This window comes from Varroa jacobsoni, unplaced genomic scaffold, assembly GCF_002532875.2.
Source record: "Varroa jacobsoni isolate VJ856 unplaced genomic scaffold, vjacob_1.0 contig00578, whole genome shotgun sequence".
NCBI lineage: Eukaryota > Metazoa > Arthropoda > Arachnida > Mesostigmata > Varroidae > Varroa > Varroa jacobsoni.
In genome coordinates, this window is record NW_019214492.1 from 89,002 (window position 1) to 107,625 (window position 18,624).

General features: G+C 41.8%; 1 protein-coding gene across 1 annotated transcript in view; it reads left to right on the forward strand.

Annotated features, from left to right (window-relative positions):
- The window catches only part of unc80 (unc80, NALCN channel complex subunit), a 41,944-nt gene extending 23,587 nt beyond the window's left edge, over nucleotides 1-18,357 (forward strand). The window contains exons 23-36 of the mRNA XM_086972895.1: nucleotides 268-1,428; nucleotides 1,729-1,872; nucleotides 2,154-2,308; nucleotides 2,470-2,655; nucleotides 2,876-3,286; nucleotides 3,836-4,030; nucleotides 4,203-4,697; nucleotides 4,836-5,039; nucleotides 5,219-5,867; nucleotides 6,127-6,257; nucleotides 6,528-7,565; nucleotides 8,023-8,237; nucleotides 8,474-8,813; nucleotides 11,965-18,357. Coding sequence (XP_086829021.1) covers nucleotides 268-1,428; nucleotides 1,729-1,872; nucleotides 2,154-2,308; nucleotides 2,470-2,655; nucleotides 2,876-3,286; nucleotides 3,836-4,030; nucleotides 4,203-4,697; nucleotides 4,836-5,039; nucleotides 5,219-5,867; nucleotides 6,127-6,257; nucleotides 6,528-7,565; nucleotides 8,023-8,237; nucleotides 8,474-8,813; nucleotides 11,965-12,144 — 5,504 coding nt within the window. The 3' untranslated portion in view covers nucleotides 12,145-18,357. The remainder of the gene's footprint in view (nucleotides 1-267; nucleotides 1,429-1,728; nucleotides 1,873-2,153; nucleotides 2,309-2,469; nucleotides 2,656-2,875; nucleotides 3,287-3,835; nucleotides 4,031-4,202; nucleotides 4,698-4,835; nucleotides 5,040-5,218; nucleotides 5,868-6,126; nucleotides 6,258-6,527; nucleotides 7,566-8,022; nucleotides 8,238-8,473; nucleotides 8,814-11,964) is intronic.
- The last annotated feature ends 267 nt before the right edge of the window (nucleotides 18,358-18,624 follow it).

Sequence of the window (18,624 nt, forward strand, 5' to 3'; positions counted from 1 at the left end):
AACTCTGCTTCTTCCATTTCTAGGAATCTTTTTTGTAATTATAAGTAATTCAACCGTGAACACAGTTTGCCCGTACGCAATTCTCAAGTAACCTAATCCACCGTGGTAGCTGACGACATTATCATACCATTTCGCTGTTGTTTAGGGCTTTACAAACACAGCACAAAAACTTCCGTAGAACTTCTCTGAAGTTTAGAAATTCCGCTTACGTTATTGTCATCACAGTCTCTGCTTGTTCGTTTTTTTCCTTCCCGTTTGTCCCTGTAGACATTTTACCGGTTGCCTGGGAGCTTATACTGGAACCGGATCAACAACTGAGTTCAATCGCATCAGTGGTGTTCATCTTGTGCGCCGTCAAATCAGCGGAGCACGCTAGCGAGCTCATCGAGAAAGAGCTCAAGTCAGAGGACGTTAATCAACGTATTCGTGCGCTACTACGGATTCAGAACCTGTGGCGGCACCGTTACCAGTGTTGGCCGCGTATGGAGGAGAGTGCCCACGTGCTATTCAAGGTGCCGCCACCAAACATCGAGTTCACGTTACCGAGTCCTCGAATTGCAATGGACTCGGCCCCTGTAGCAGATCCACCGTGGATGCCGCAGGTTAAAACGAAGGTCGAAGAGGTCACCATCAATCAGGAGCAACGATCATTCGTCACTGCCACCCAGACCCGACGAAAACAACAGATGGAGCTTATACAACGGGCGTTACAAGCCGAAGACGAGAAACGGACGACAGAACGAGAAAACTTCTTCATGACATCAATCAGTCCCACAATGCAAGCAGCTTACGAACCGGCGTTGTACCAGCACCCGGCCGACGCCGAGCACGGCGTCGGTCCAACGGCAGCGGAGAGCGCCGCCGCCAACGAAGCCGTAAACGACCCGCACGAGCCGCAGTTGCGGGCCGAGCGACCACATGCGTCACACCCTATTCAGGTTGCCCATTCACTATACCCATCTTGCATGTGTTCCTCTGCCATCACAATCATCAACATGCTACAGGACGTCCAGACCAACTATGAGGGAGTGGCCGTCTACGAGGTTGCCTTCAAAGTCATCTGGCAATGTCTCGTCGAGGATACGGCGCTCTTTCTCCGCTACCTCCTGGAGCGGCTGACACGCGAGAAGCCCGACGCCATCATTCAGATCCTCCGCCGGTTGATTCGCTTTATGCCGCGCTTGCCAACGCAAGCGGCTCACGTGATGTACAATTATATTGTTGGCTTCGTCATGTTCTACGTACGCTCGCCGTGCGAGGGTTATTCCGAGCTGATTGCCGCCTCGCTATCGGCACTCTGGCTCGTGGTGCCTTCCGTATACGGACTCTACCTCAAAGATCTTAAACAGGTGCTCCGCAAGGAGCAATGCGATTCAGCCCTGCTTATCACAGCCAACGTCCCCAGCGCTAAGAAAATCATTGTGCACGGTGAGAGTGGCATGAGACTAGTGAACAGAGTATTACTGGCGGATACTGAATATCTGCCTAATAGTACGTGAACACTTACAATACGATGGAACTTTTTTCAACCCAAATATCGTCACTTGAGGTTGTCTAGTACAAAAGAGTCTCATTATATGCTTGAGCTTTCAAAAGAGTGTGCTCACCTTACGAATTCTCCTGATGTTTTGATCGCTTCGGAATTTCTAGTGTTAGCTTTTCATTATTCTATTGTGCACCCTATATAACGGATATTTTATGCTGTGGTGTCGTCGCTTTTGTCTGTAGGCCAAGATGACCCGGGGGGAATTCCGTCTCAGTTCCCTATACACGAGGACACGCTCTTTCAGCATATTCTTCAGGACAGTTTGGACTTCTTTGGCATCGAAGAGAACCAACAAAACTGCTACTTCCTTGTCGATACCAAAACAAGTGAGTGCATTACAAATTTCAGCAATGAACTCGAGTGACATTACACAGATCTTTATACTCATATCCGGGGTACACAATGATATATAATAATGACAATATCTCTGATCTAAACTTGACCCGAGGGGCAATTATAGTACATTCGTATTTAAATTATAAAAGGTAGATTTCAATGGCAATCGCTGTTGCCGTCGGAGACACAGTAATTGTAACTAGGAATTGCGAGCTTCTATAAAAAGGCTGTTTGTGAAAATGAACTAAATAATGTTTATTTGTTACTTCAGATACGATGCATATAAGTAGCGCTTATATCCGGGACCACTATTTCTTCAAACGCAGCCAGTATCCACAGCTCAACCTGATCAAGATGGAACCCGATACCGCGCACGCAGCACTTCAGATGCAATACTTTCAACTGCATTTTATAGAGGCTAGCAAGGTCAGTCATTGTAGGAACACCAAAGCCATACGGGTTACACTAGCGGTTGCGGCATTTTCTCGATTAATTTACTCTTAATATTATTTCATCAATTAATAAAAATTCGATTTTTGATGAAATAAAGGATTTTATAATGCCAGGGTTGATATCCTCATACGCAGGTATTAATGAGTCTGGCCGTACTTCGTAGCAATCACCAATTAGCTCCGCGTGTTCTCTTCCTTCACGATGAACTCACGAAACTGCCGTCTTTCCCAAGAAAAGCGTTGGAAGCTGATTTTAGCATGTACACGGGTAAATACGGAAAGCAGGTACTGGCCATGGATACCATGCACAAACTGTGTTGGGTAAGTTAACTTTTGTAAATGTTGTAATATAAATGCAAGCATACATATAATGTATTCAGGTATGTTCTTTGTTCACCAACAGGTTTGCTAGACTTGATTAGGTTTTAGAGTTAGTCTTGCTCACACAATAAGAAAAACATTCCAACAACTAATTCTCTATGCAACAGTACTCTGTATGTGACGGCCACGACATCTTTTTGATCTCTGCTTTTTCTGCTAGGTTCGGCTGATGGCGCGTATGTTCGAGGCGATGTCCGGCTTCTTTGCGCATTCTTCGGACTTGCATCTATTTCTAAATGTGGTGAACGGGGCCCTTGTTTTGCACTGTGAAGATGCCGCCATCTTGCGCCTCTGCTGCGCCACCTTCGTCAATGCCGCCCACCAGTTTAAGAACATCTTTGCCACCAACGGCTACCTTCTCATCATGCCGACAATGCTACAGATCTACTCCAACCACCAGACCAACGGCCTCCTCTGTCGCACCATAGAGTTTATATGCAAGCAATTTTACATCATGCACCGAAAGCCGTTTGTACTGCAGATGTTTGGTAGCGTCGCCCCGTTGTTGGACACTGACACTGCCAGCCAGTACGGAGATGCGTCCAAGGTTCAGCCCAAAGCATTTTTCCAGGTACAGACGTATCCAAGCCTCGATACCATTCCTATTGATATATAGATAACGATCTCCTAAGACATGTTGATCACACTGCAGTGCTTAAATGACGATAGCAAGGTCATTTTCTATTCTCACAGAGTACAATAAGTGCTTTATCGGTGGTTCAGAGTTCCTTGTTATTATGATTCCGTTAGCTCCCTTTTTCCAATGCATACTTTCATTTCATAAAGATATATATATATATATATATATATATGTAGAATACAAAGGAATTTCTTGGTCATCTACAACACGAAAAAAATCTGAATGCAACATGTTCAATCAAGATTTGCACTGGACAATATGCGCACTGGTGGGCACATAATTCATCATCTACTAAGGATATTAGCAAGCCCTTGAGGCTTTCCTTTGTTTTCGTTAAGTTATTAGATGGATTTTGTATAAATAATCTTGCTGTCTAAGATATAAATAGCAATGGCTTTACATGAATCGAAAGCACTAGGCATCTTCCTATGTTCGTTGTTGCAATTGCAATCCTTTTTTTACTATGGACATTTCATGCAGCTTCTACAGTCCCTCTCACAATATATCGTTGACCCCCTTGACATCCTGGAGCTGGTCGACGCTGAAAAGCCACTTCGCGCACTCGACTTCTGTTATCAAATGGATCCTGACGCTCTGTCCATTCTCGACGCTATTTCGCTGTGTGTTACCGTCTGCGCCTACTCAGCGGATACACATCGATCGCATCAAATGCTGGTTAGTGTAATTCTTGCCGTACCGTATTGTTAGTTGATACTTACCCTTAGCCATCTTTGTGTGAGATGAAAAATAGCTGAACTGAACTATTAAAAAAAGTAACATTCCATCCTATTTAAACGCCTTAAGAAGACAATGCTTACGTGCTCCTGCTTTTAATTTTTTTTTATAGACTATCCTTGAGGCCATTGTTCCATATTACCTGGAGCACTTGCAGTCATTAACTACTAAGAAAGAGACCGGCGGATCGCGGTCCGAGCTTCTTATGATACATAGCATCTCGTTATGCATGCGGACGCTTATCATGAACGCAGAGCCGTTGACACGAAACTATTCAGGTCCGCAACGAACCATCGACCTGCGAGGTTCGAGCATGAAGACTGGAACGCGAAGCGCCGTATCACCGCCATTCGAGATCGAGGAGGACCTTCCATCACGATTCATGAACGAGGCGCTTAACTATCGAAAGCAAGGCGGCTACTTCGAACGGGGGGACTGTGAGGATTCTGACATTTTGCGAATGGAATTCCGAAAACCGCGCGACACTCTACTTAATGTCGTCGCCGAGTTTCTGACCAAGTGCTCGGCGCGACTTGCCGATCTTTCTAAAAAAATTCCCGATTTACCCAGCAAAGCGACAGAGTTGTTAGACGTCAAATGCCATCTTGTAAGTGATCTCTGTTTATAAATGTGCGCATATAGAATATTTTGAATTCATGTCTTGTCGTGTACGATCGCTTTCAGAATCACAATTAAGTTTCCATTTGTATAACTTAATAAAATTGATGTTTATGTTAATTTACAGAGACTGGCAGAGGTCGCGCATAGCTTATTGAAAATGTCTCCTTATGATCCAGACACAATGGCTGGAAGAGGGCTAAGACGATACCTCAACGAGGTACTACCATTTTCCGAATGGGCGCAAGAGTCAATGAGACCAGCACTCATTATGGTTATTCGCCGACTCGACCGGACCTTTACGAAGATCGCCAAAAAACCAGCAATCAGGGTATGCAAGGAATATACGCACGTACCACAGCTATTTTATCATATTATTACTATATTTCTAACTATTTGGATTCCAAAGCACCTAAGGTCATTACAGATACATAAGCACTCCTACAAAATCCGAATGCAACTTCGTCACCTTTTTTTACGACGTTACCCTTAATCTTCTCTAATCCACAGCGGCTGGTCGATTGGGACGCAGCGAAGAATCTTCTCCGCGGCGTCTACCTAACACTGTACAAGCACCCGTACGTGGCACATCTACCGCACCTCAAATCGCTGGTCGCCGTCTGTCAGCTAATCATCGTCGGTGAGTCAGCCAGCGGATCGGGCGAGTCGCAATCCAACGTTGGCTCGTCGGCCGCTGCGCTGGCCCAATCACCGCCGCCGGGCTTCTGTTCGGTGGCCGTCCGCCTGGTCGCAATGCAAATGCAGGCGCTAGGTGAATCGTTGTCACTCGAGTCGCTCTGCGGCGGCCAGCCGTTAATCGGATCTCGTGAGAAGAGCGAAATATACCTGATGAACTTCATCCTGCCCTTCTGTCTTCGGGTGTCGTCCGGCGTTCGCGACGTGCCCAAGGTCCGCCAGAGCGATATCGTCTTCGCGCTAACTGTGGTCCTCAACGCGCTCAACCCCCTCCAGAATATGAGGCCGCAGCCGACGACCGGAGGCGCCGCCGGCGGACCAGGCGGAGCGGGCGGACCTGGGGGCGGCGCAGGTCACCAGGGCCAGGCCAGTGCCAAGGCCAGCTCGATCGCAGAAGACTCAACCTCGAATGCTAGGACTCCCTCTCACATGCGAAGTTCGCTTTTCCGCATTGGATTCCTCGGTCGGTCGCAGACCCCTAAATTTGAATTTCTGTCCATTCAACAAAATCGCTTCGATAGAATCGTCTATTAATTTTTTGTCTAGATCAGAAAAAAATAGTATATTTGTTTTGTTTTAACAAGTTCTTGGATTCATATGACGCATTAGATCTGCGTAACTGCACATATTAACATTTTTATTCATCTACTCTAACTGGAGCCTGTACAAATAATATGCGCAAAATGAGTGGCATTTAAATAAAAACTTAATTGTTGTTACAGGACTCAAGATCCTCATAGTTTGCTATGAAAGACAATTATCCGCTGACTGGCACCGAATCGCGAGATGTATAAGAGAATTGGGCAATCGTCTGCTAGGAGGGTTGGCGCTATGGAACTTTTTGGACTTTGTCGTGAGTTCCGCTTCTTCTAAGTTTCTTCAAACGTGCAAGAACATGAACCTGTCCGTAGAATATGGCTCAGTAACTTTGTCTATAGTGTATACTCCATGTACGTGGACATGCTATATATATATATATATATATATATATATATATATATATATATATGTCGCATTGCACCTTAAATAGAGGGGTGTCATAACATAATAATAATATACTTCGTTTCTTAATCTACATTCAACTCCTATGTAATCCTCTTTATGTGCTTCATTATTTACTTAGGTAAGCCATCGAACGCCATTGTTCGTACTACTATTTCCATTGATACGATATCGGATTCTGCAGAAAATCTGCGAAACCGAACAGGAATACTATTACCAACAGTCGATTCGGGAAAAGCTCAAGGGTGGTCTGTCGCTACCAGGCGCACCGCCCAAGAGTCAGGGCTGTCTGTTCGTCGAACTCGTCAACGAGCTTAAACTGCTCAAGGAAGATTTAGTCGCCTGGCGGCTCGGTGCCAAAGGTGGCGAGCCCGCCTCTGGCGACACAACCGGTGTAGTTAGCCAATCGGTTAGTTTCAGCTCCAGGGCCCCTGGTGGTACCGCTGGGCCTTCAGGTGTTACCAGCGCTTCAACACAACCTACGCGCCAATCTTCATCATGCCAACATGCCGGCCATGCCGGACATGGTCATGCGAGCTTCACCGAACTGGGACCAGATCAGCAGAGCGTAACACGGTTGGGTTCGCCCCCTGGTTTGGCCACCCCCAGCAGATCGGGTAGCGGTCAGCATTTCCATCATTCGCCAGCGCATAGCCATCACAGCCATCATAGCCATGCGGGCCATTCGACACTGACGCCACCGACGTCAGGCTTACCCTCGCGTGGCAGTTCGTTAAAACTGCCCAGTGCAAATTTGCCGACTCGAACCTTGTCAATCCGCCTTCCTGGCCACCACGGGAGCGGCGGAGAGGCCAGCGGCATGGGCAGGCTCGTGTCGCGCCTGATGCACCGGCGAACGTCGTACCCGTCTGCCGAGGAGGAGGGCGGCCCGGGGGCTCGCCCAGGCCCACTGTTCCACCGGTCCGGTATTGAAGGAGCCTCAGAGGCACTGGGGGGCGGCCCCGGTGGACAAGCTGTTGCCGGGGCCAGCTCAGAGCCGCGTCTATTCCGCAAGTCGACGATGCTTATCAAAAAAGGCAGGGGAGGAAGCAAGAAGGCAAGTGCACCGAATAGCGGCCAACAGGCAATCGCCGGTGGTCAACCAACAACAAGCTCGGCCGCGGGGTCGCAGTCATCTGTCGCCACCTATCAAGATCAGGTACAAATAATCATATGAGCAACTAATGCTAACAATAGTGGAGTACCACCATTTATGGAGTACTTTGTAGATACAATATATCAGTAAAAACAGAGGACATTCGTCGTAGGTGGTGTATTACGGAATAAAATATTTTTAGCTTGACCTCACACAGCTCATATTGAGCTTAAAGCTAATTATTCGTGAGACTTTCATGCGTCCACGTCCAAGATCAAAACGTTTCCCTTCGTCTTTATTATGTCACAATCAAAAATAATTTATATATGTTCTGAGTGACCCAACTTTTTATAAGACCTTAGGTGGGACAAATGTTTTCAGCCAGTATAAAGAAATAGTCTCTCTGGAGAGGAATATTAGATCTTCTAAGGAAGTCAGCGTGCTACAACATTAGCGATAACAGACTTCGGTGGTTATGAGCTTCCAATGTCATATCTATTAACATGTTGACTGAGTGTAGGAAACGGATGCCGCATCATCGGGAGGCGAAACGAACCTTTTTTCACCATCGACGAGTAGACCAGCCAGCCCTTCACAACAATCTTCGCCCACGGGCGAAGGCAGCGATCCTTCGGTCAGCTATGCGTCCACATCGACCTCGCAACAGCTTAACGTCAAAACCGCTTGCCGACATCGCTTACAGCGTCAGAAGGCACAGAGTAGAAAAACGTTTAGGTCTGTATCGATCTCAATTCGGACAACATTCGGTATTAAGGATAAAGGAAATATTGACGCCTCAAAAGTACTAAATCATAAAACATAAAACACTGAATTAAACATACGCACCGTATTCAAGAACTCCACTCCATTCACAACTCAGTATCTTTAACTGTAAGTAAACCTTTGTCAACTTCAAAGCAGTTGTATAAAACTATTTTTATTTTTGTGGCATCGGAACTTTTGCTGTATAGATTTGGCAAATCTCGGCGCGGTTGGGGTCAAAAAGATAAAGAAGGCGTCACGGACGAGGGAGTCGATACAGATCCAACATCCGGGTCACCATCAGAGCATATCCGCGAACGCCGGGAAGGCCCTCACAGTCTTGCGAGAGAATCTCAACCCCATCAGCAGCAAAAGGGTACTTCACACTCCCACGGCCCCGCCGGCCATGTCTCCACAGAGGCGTCTTCTGGTGCTGACACTTCTGGCGTAGCTATTATCGCCACGTCAATCCCCTCTGCTACGCTAATCACCGAACAAGGAGGATCAGGACATTATGGCCAGCACAAGGATTCGCACAGCCATCATCAAGTACGTCTAGGCATAATGCTCAATTGTTATTGGGCTGTTTCTTCTTCCAAAACAATTCACCTGGGTTGGAGTTTTTTTTTTTGCAACTGTGAACTACCTGCGATCTTGGATTTCTTATTTAGTTTATAGTAAAATTTTCACCTAATTCTAGTTTTTCCACACGTACCTGTCAGCTGATTCATTTTGTTCATAAGCAATACAAGCAAAAATGCTGTTCTTAACGTTATGGTAGCTGTAAAATTTGGTCAGCAGATTCGCGAAATGATTTTCAGTCGGTCAGCCGGTCGTTTGTGAACTGATAAATTACAGCCTTTTTTGATCTTGATAGAATCATCTACTGAGTTTTCCTGCAAGACTATTCGGTCCATTGGCTCGAATATTAAATTCTTGATTTTTACTATTGTCTCCTTACGCCCTTTGCATCCTTCTCTGTGCCGATTTTTGTCCTATACCTTGCTTTAAGTATTATTCTAACTTCCATACGACTGAAAGTTCTTCTTCCCGTCTATCATTGTGTAAGATGCGAGATTGCATTCCACATGTCCATATGCATACCCGAATATATACTTTTATTTGCTGCAATTTGCTATAAGAAGGCCTCATTTACCTTATTGGCATCATAAATAAATATCCTACAGGTTAATAGTCATTTTGTTTTTCGTCAAATCCTGTAACCGAATATTGATACTTTTGATAATAGTCAAATTTATCTTTTCTATGTTTTACTAATTCTAATAATTCTAATAAAATTCTAATTCTAAAAACTAATTTTAATAAAATTGATACAAGTGAGAGGGGCGCGGTTTGTGGATACGAAAAAACGAATCACATATACAGGCTTGTAGATTTTTTGCGCTATTATCATGACTCGCACACAAAATTAAGTGGGCAACATTGACAACCGTAAAAATCTTTATGTGGACTTGTTAAGCTCTACAAATCCAATCAAAAGCGAATAGAGTTGAGGGCTATAGGATTTCCAAGATTATCTTAAGATAGCAAATTATGACTTTTCTACATCGTGTTTTTCTGCTTTCCAATATCATTTTTCATCTCATCGCTTTGATAGCTCTTACCATTTATGCTACAACCTTCCGGCGCTCTTTCAATAACGTTCTTGTAGAAAAAGTACCTTCTCAACTTCAAATTTTGAGTAGTTCAAGTTCAACACTCTAGATGAATGAAGACTAATTTAGCGTACAGGTTCTTCGTTGAGCGTATTGACCAGGCGGCGTGTTTGTTGTTCTCCTATGCTAACACATTACATGAGTAATGTGTTCATTCGATGGGTAAATGCAATGGAATGATGATGGTCAGATTGATAAGAGGAATTGGTCTACCAACATGGCTACTACTATATACCACCTGTCAAACCTTTTCACGTGGCACTATCTGATTGGAATCCGATCTTCTGGATAATGATTGATAGCTGACTTTTCAATGTACAGATCAACTACAAACGTTTTGTTATTTCCTCGTTTTTACTTCACAAATAAAACGCGAATGCTTCAATTACAAACATCTATCCACTCGCGCATGAAAATCATGGTAGATAATTGGAATACAAACTTCGGTTTGAATGAATGAATGGATTAAAATTAATTCACTTTAGTTCCCTACTACATTCATTACTAACCGGATTGTCAAGCGTATCCGTAAACTTTGTTGGATAAATGAACATTTTTCGATGGAGAAGTCTTGTACTTCATGAAGCAAACAATCGACGAAAATTTGTATATCTAATAGTAAAATTTGCTTACGTAACTAAAAACGATCGGTCGAATTCACATGATATCAACGGATTTATAGATTTCAACACCAATTACCGATCTTTTCTTGATCTCATACGTACTTGCTTATTATTGCCCTTCAATATTTGATGAAGCTTTTCATGAAGAGAAGTATGAACCATTGACTGTTATAGAATGACATTGTAACCATTCAAAATGTCTAACAGACAAACACAAAGGTCGAACAACGTTTCTATCGTCTGAAGCAATCATTTATTATATTATTACAAGCTATTTTGAATAATGTAGCCAATTGGTTTGGTTGTTCAAATATAAATAAAGAGGTTTAAAAAAAATCTACTCACCGACGGTTGAATGGGGGGTCTTGCGATAATGTTGCCTGCTTGTCTATCTGTTTAAAATACAGCAATTTCATTACCTATGTAACAAGTTGAAGTACTGCGAGAAGTTCGATAAGTGCCAGGAACTTATCTTTTAAGATGGCGAATATTGCTGATTAAGTACGCCTGAAAACGTTGCCCACGTCAATTAACTCCCATACAATGCAATATTAATTTGCTTCGGTCATTATTGCGCCGCTGAGTTGTTTCTTTTAGTACTTCACAAAAATTGTAACTTTACCAATTTTAAAATTCATAGAAAAGATAACAACAATAAGAGGAACTAAATAGTTCCTGAATGACAATTTAAGTCATCATCACGAAGTACGAGAACCACAACGGGTTTCTTCATATCTGTATTAAAAACTACTGAGAAATGTAATGGTTATTGGCTTACAGATCGCGCGTCATAACCAAACCGATTTGCCTGCAAGGCCACGGTTGCGCGAAAATAAAAACCTAAACTCAAAGATTAAATTAATGTTTCTTTTTCCTTTCTGTATTTTTAAAGAACTTTGCTGAATGACTGACATCGTCACGGTTTCATCAGAGGTTTCCGAAAGACATTGCTGATATAAAAAAATTGAGTTGTGTGAGACGTGATTTGACGTCATCTTCAACGTGGTTGCCCTCTCCCTTTAACGTGAATGAGGGCTCAAAATAGTCATTACTTATTATTTGGAGTCCTTATCGGTTGATGGCTGATGATACTGAGTGTGACGAGAGAACAGGCATGTTAGACCTCATCCCTTATGCTGTACTGCTTGCGTGAAGGCGCACGTGTTAATTGGATACACATATTGCAATTAATTTTTCCAGTTCTCCATATTAACGCGGTATCCCAACTTCTGTGTGTTTTTTCGTCATGTTGGATTGGCAGAACGTACTAATAATATACCGTAATTGTTTTCTGTTTACTCCTTCATAATTTCTCTACGACGATCACCTGATCCACTGGGGTGTGCGACTGCCCTAACACGTGTTCCTTCATCTCACTTACTCGTTATGATGACATAATAGGTGCGATTTCAGAAAAAGCCTCTCGGAGTGCGTCGCCAGTCCTCGCCGCAGATCGGGCCCAAACCGCTGAGAAGCAGTCTGAGGAAGTGCGATTCTCAGCCCCACAGCCACAGTACGGATCGGGAGTCCGATGCAGAAGACAAAGATAAGACGGACTCCCCACCGGCAACAGTACCCTAAGAAATAAGGATACATGTCAAAGATTAGATAACATACAGAGTACTCATTGAAGTAATATTTCAAGTTCTACTCCCAATTCTTATACTACTGCTAATACTGCTAGTACCGTTGATCTTCGTAGCTGTGCCAAAATCAATACGTGTTAAATAGCGCAATACAGATTTTTACATTGAAGATGGCTCCAGCTATATTGATCTCCTCCTATTATCAAACATGCGCAATAGACAGAAAGCAAAAAACGAGGTGTATACTACGTACCAATGCAGGCATATGCATGTCTAGATAAACACGATCTATACACATAATACTAGTAATACTAACACTAATGATGAAAGCCGATGTAAATCACCAAAACATAGGAAGAGACATAAGCTACAAATAGGTAATATAAGCTGAATCGAAGAAAAGAAAGGAAATCTTTGCCAGGCTATTTTGCTCTGAGAAATTGTCGTTGTGGTAAATGGAGCACTGTGAACGTCTGGAAAGATACCTGACCAAACTCTCTGTAGCCACTATTAGTGATGTATTATGAACCATGTCTCTTACGCTGCGACGACCAGTTATTATGTAAGGTAGAAATCAAAATGTGCATAAACCATAATACGAGCCGTTGCCGCCCAGAAGTGCAACTCGCTGAAAATAGCTCTTTTTTGAGTCAATTATATCTAATCTACACCACAACACACGAAACATCGAAATACACTGAAAGACATACAGACCAACGAAGAATACAGAACGTTACAAGAAAAACATATTCTCAAGTAATTAGTAGACGGCTGAGACCGACTAAACCCTAGTTACAAACCTACGGTGCGACAAGTGCAATCGATAGAACCTAGAAGCTCCCAGTGAATAGTAAATAACTATTAATAAATAAATACAGCATTAGTGCTGAGGTGGCAAGCGGGATAAGAGACAGCGCCCTCGAAGACTACCACAGTTTTTTGCACCGCAGCACTTCATTGTAGCCATTTCGCCACGGTTACACTGCGCCCCATATTAGTAAGCAGTGGAGCTAGAAGCAAAGCGCACGACGCACAAAAGATAAAAAATGAAAATACCTAATTTGAAATATAATGAACATTACAACAATTAAAATCAAAAGACAGAAATCTATGCAAATGATAAACAAAATACAAAGCACCTGAGGTATTGCGCAACTGAGCAGGCCCCACACGCGACAAGAATCCTCATTACCCCTTGCCCTTTCCCTGTATTTCAATACATAGAATGGCGATCTCAGAAACCACAAAGCTTATATAAAAACGAATTAATCGTTTTTCGCCAACAAAAATTCGTATTTGCACAATCGCAGTGCAGCAAATTCTTGAAAATCCCGGAATCAAAACTTGACTTGTTAGAAAAAGCAGAAGATTTTTTTCTACTTTCTGTATAATATAAATATTTATTTGAGTACTCGATGAACTAATATATTTATGGGTCACTGGTTATATCTAAGGGGCAATAATCAACTGTAGAGTATGATATGTTTTCTAATTGTTGCCAAAACCTATCTCTATGTTATAACCACAAAAATTAATCACAGTATTGGCTAGCGAAGATGAATCGACAAACCTAATCATTACGATTGATAACGGCGTTTATGAGCGTAAAGTCAATAGAGATTATTGCTTTTTTAAAAAAAATTTTAATGAGACATTAGGTAACATACAGACACACATGTCTCGCAAGTTCTCACGTGCGGGTCAGTAGGTTTTTGTATTTCAATGCAGAGAACTCAGCGCTCATACATCATCGAGTGTACAACCAAAAGCGAAGTTTTTTTTTCGATAAAAAAGAAGTGCTTTAGCGTTGCGCTTGCAATTTGTCTTGTCACCAAAGCACGAGCGCCCGTAGAGAATTATATACTTCTTACTGCGACACCCGACGCAGCACTTAGCTACTTCTTCAACGAAAACGCAAATTTAAGTTAAAGGCTGTCACCAAAACAGATATAAAATCTCCTGGGCGAGATCTAGCGGAAGGATAAGACCACGTAGACCACGCTACACTTCAACAGTTACAACGAGACTTCAGTCATGGACAATAATACCAACAGCAATCAGTAGACAGTGCTAAAACAATGTTAAATGTACACTGTACGAAATGACTTTTACAAATGTTGCGCCATTTTGGGGGTAGTTTCTTCGTGTGCGCCATCATACGACAGCACTCTCATAATACCCAAACCGCAAGCATCAATCACACGAATTCACTCGTTTATTTAAATCACCTATCACTAGTTTCGCCTTTACCCTGCCTGCTCTTTTCTCGATCCACACCCCTTTGTCCTTTGCTGCGGCGATGACCGGAGCAGAAAACTGTGGTTTTCATATCGCCACGAACTGATGATAGCATAAGAGGAGTTCGAAACTATCTGAGGCGATCTAAAGCAAGAACGTTTTAAGGCCCACGAGGCTAAACATCAACTTCAGCACCAGCCATCATACACCGAGATGAGACTACCGACTTGGCCAACAACACCTTTTAAGGTAAAAGAAAAGAGAGGCAGAAAGCATAGTAAAAAAAGGACGAAAGCAATTTTTAAGCCAATCCCAACACGGATTGTTGCTCGTAACGTATTTGTAGTGAGAAATTTGAGGACGCCTGCCAGAGCAGTACGATAGACCGGACGACAGATGTTGAAACAGCCTTGACTTTGTAGCGCCTGAATTTTTCAACAACAATAATGTACGCCAAATAAAAACAAATGGCTAACTAAAAATATAAAACTAAAAAAAACAAAAAAAAAGTAAATCAAAAGGTTTGCATATGACTAAATCATGATAACCGTAATAGCCAAGAGAGCCACTCTTTGATGCCAGCGAATACCGCAGTTCACCTTGTAAGGACATCTAGCCGAAAGTTGACTAGCCAACTATCAAAACCGAGTCAAACGAGAGACAAAAAACCGATACCATAACCAGCATAACATCTACAAAATCGTAATGTATGCCAAGCACAAGGACGACCACTATTACTGTTAATAATCATAATGATAATACGGTCGACACCAGCAGAGACAAAATACATTACCATCTACAACAAAACAAGATGTCGCCACAACAGCGACACTTACGCGATTTCTGCACACAACCGCGCTCATCTCTGATACTACGGCGGTATCTAGAAGCACTAAGTTAATCACTCCTGCAGAACTGCCTTAGCGCACGACTACTCCTCAAAATCAGTGCGTTACCTTCATAGGGTACGTCAACAATGAACGAGTGTAAAAAAGTACCCTCAACGATCTAGCCCTAACGATCCGCGGTTTCCAGCTAATGTCCCGTGTGTATTCAAGATAAGACTGAAATAGGTTGTTCAGAAACTATGATGTATTTGTCACGTGTGAAGTGTTTAAGCAACAACGAAAAATAAGAAATTCAAAAATTAGAATTGACGATACCGCCGTTTATCTTTTTATTGTAGCTACTAGTGACACCATTGATATCATTCTACAATAAATACACACCTATGAGCCTACCTATATTGAATAGACACATACGAGTCATTTCATACGGCAAACCACTCATCATATTATCAATGACTATTTTGACAAGCAAATGATTGCTTTCGTAGAGGCTGAGAGTCAGGATTTTTCAACACATTATATATATATATATATATATCCAATTCATCCGGCAATGATAACGTATTTCATATCTGTCTATACCAATTATTTGTACTGAGAGGGACACAATGGCAATATAGTTGTCACATCTAGGAAGCGAGTGTAGAAAGAGGTGTTTGAATCAACACCAAATTACCATAGAATTTACAACTGCTTTATTTGTGGGTTTTGCGCCAGAGTAAACTAGTAAATATAAATTTGTAGACGAGCGAGAAAGTCAGGGAACTGTCCAGTCAAAAAGTTGAGCACGACGATGATAACGATGATAGCGCCACCATTTCATCGTTAACAACTAATGCTACAACCAGACTATTGATATCAAAACAAAACTACGGTCTACACACACATATATATTTGACATAAAAACACCTGGGCATGTAATTGTTGTTGCTTCGATCTACTTCCGATCAACCGACTTCCGCTAGTATCACGTCGCCTAACACAGAAAGAACACAGAGGGAACACTTTTGAATCATCCCCACTAATAATCAAACAGTAACATCTCGTTGTAGTAGCGAGCAGATCAGAACATCAAAGACGGGGTCTTTTTTCAATAATGCAGCCTCTATAAGACACCAGAATTTGCAGCGTTATTATTGTCGTTAAAGTTACAAATTGATTGATTGATTGATTGATAAACTACTGTATCAATAATGTGATTCAAAAATCGGCCACAAAAATTTACTGTCCTGCAGAAATTGCAACGAAAGACATCTAATTCGTCATGCCATGCTATCCAATGATATAAAAGCCGGTGGACGCCAGCTATCTATAAAAGCTATGTACACTACTGTGTTACGTGTAAACAAAATGTGAGCATACGCGTGCTCGCCACTAGCACAATAGCTCAAATCTGTGCGCCACCAGCTGTTCCACAGAGGAAACGTCCCTTGAAAAACTTGAACATTTGCGGTTTTTGCGCTCTTTTATGTTGAATTGTTTTGTTCCAGTACGCGTTACCTCATAGATATATTTTTCTAAAATTATTACACATATTGAATGTTCTGGTATTGTAAATTCCACGAATGAAATACGACTTGCGGCAGAGTGTAATGAACCATGCGCAATATGCATATCTTTCACACACAAGAACAGACAAAGCCTATCTCATGTCATGTACGTATACTTTCTTCTCCCTTATCCTCCGTCAAAATTCGTACATATATTTACACCACTTTATATGTGTTCTCATAGTAATTCGTGTCTAGCTGAACAAGAAAAGCGTAGAGCACCTCCGTATAACGAGAAGCTGTCTATTGCTGTCAGGTAATCGACTATTGATCAACCTGCTGACAGCTACAGAGAAATCATAAAACGTAATCGTAACGTGGCAAAGAAACACAAGTAATGCAACACAAAAAAAGGTGCCATGCAATAGTGAGATGCACTTACACTTAAGCAAACTCTTCTCAGTCGTGTACTGGCACGAGTCGATATTAACAGCAATGAAAACCAATTAGATGCGAGATCCAAACTGACGTTTTCGAAACAAACTACCTTTAACATTCTAAACAACATCGCAAATCATCCCCATCTAACATGGACACCGCGAAATATCGAGTATACAAGCAGAAAAACCGAAGATTCACAGGACAAACGACCACAGATTGAAAAGGAAAACAAATTATTAACTTATACAGACAAAAAATTCAACAATCATCGCTAAATCGTGAACAAGTTAGGTCAATTAGTAGTAAACACAATGGAAAAAGCACTATGGAAAGGATACGAACGAGAACTACTGTAGGGGCACCAAAACATGAGCAATTTATGGAGGAAGAAAGCTGAGTTTCGATAGAAATGACAGACTCAAACTGTTAATCTATCTATCTATCTATCTATATAGTAACTAAACGACGAATACAGAAATACACTAAGAACCTCAATTTTCAACTGACAACAAAATGACGTCAAAGATAAAGGTAAATAAAAACAACCACAAAATCTGTTCGCTCAATAGTTACAACGCCAAAGAACCTAACGAAAAGGCAAAGAAAGAGAGATACAATTTGGCATTCGTTATTATACGTATGATTCCAAAGAAGATAGTTTTCGATAATCTCGTAGACATTATTAAGAAGTTTCTTTAGGAGAATGGATCACGTGTGTGGCAAAATAAGTATTCTCATGATGTATTGACTCTATAGAGTAGATGACTGCACGCGACAACAACACACACGATATCCTACACAATTTGGCCTTGATCATAGTAATGATTGACATATATTTCGAATATATCACAAAGCTCACATATAATCTGAATGAACAATACAAATAAATTATATCCATATATATATATATATATATATGAGAGAGAGAGAGAGAGAGAAAGCGAGAGACAAACATGAAACTATTTACGGAAAGATTGCATCAAAAAAGAGAGGTTGGCGCTGCTATGCAAACGGATGCTTACAGCCGGCAGCATATGCAGATTGTCGATATTACATATATATATATATATACCAAACGAAAAAAAATTATAGGAGATGTGTAAGATTAGAGAAATCCTCTGGGATTTGTTCCTTGTTCAGCGCTCGAAAATTTAGCTGAATGATAGAATACAAAAGTTTGAAAAATGTCTAGCCGAGAGCAGTGGTCATTTGGTCAGCGAAACGACGTGTAACTTAGGAATATCTAAAAGTATATACATACATTTAGTTATATACATCTATTGTTAGTCACACTCAAATAGACGCTTGAAATATAAGCTAACATTTCTAGTTCGGCGAATATACTAATTCTAAAGTCAACTCAATCACATTTAAAATTGACCTTCGAATTCAATATAGATTGTAGCTAAAACGTTCGATAATTATGTCAGTTAAAGTGTAGGGACATTTTTCAGCGAC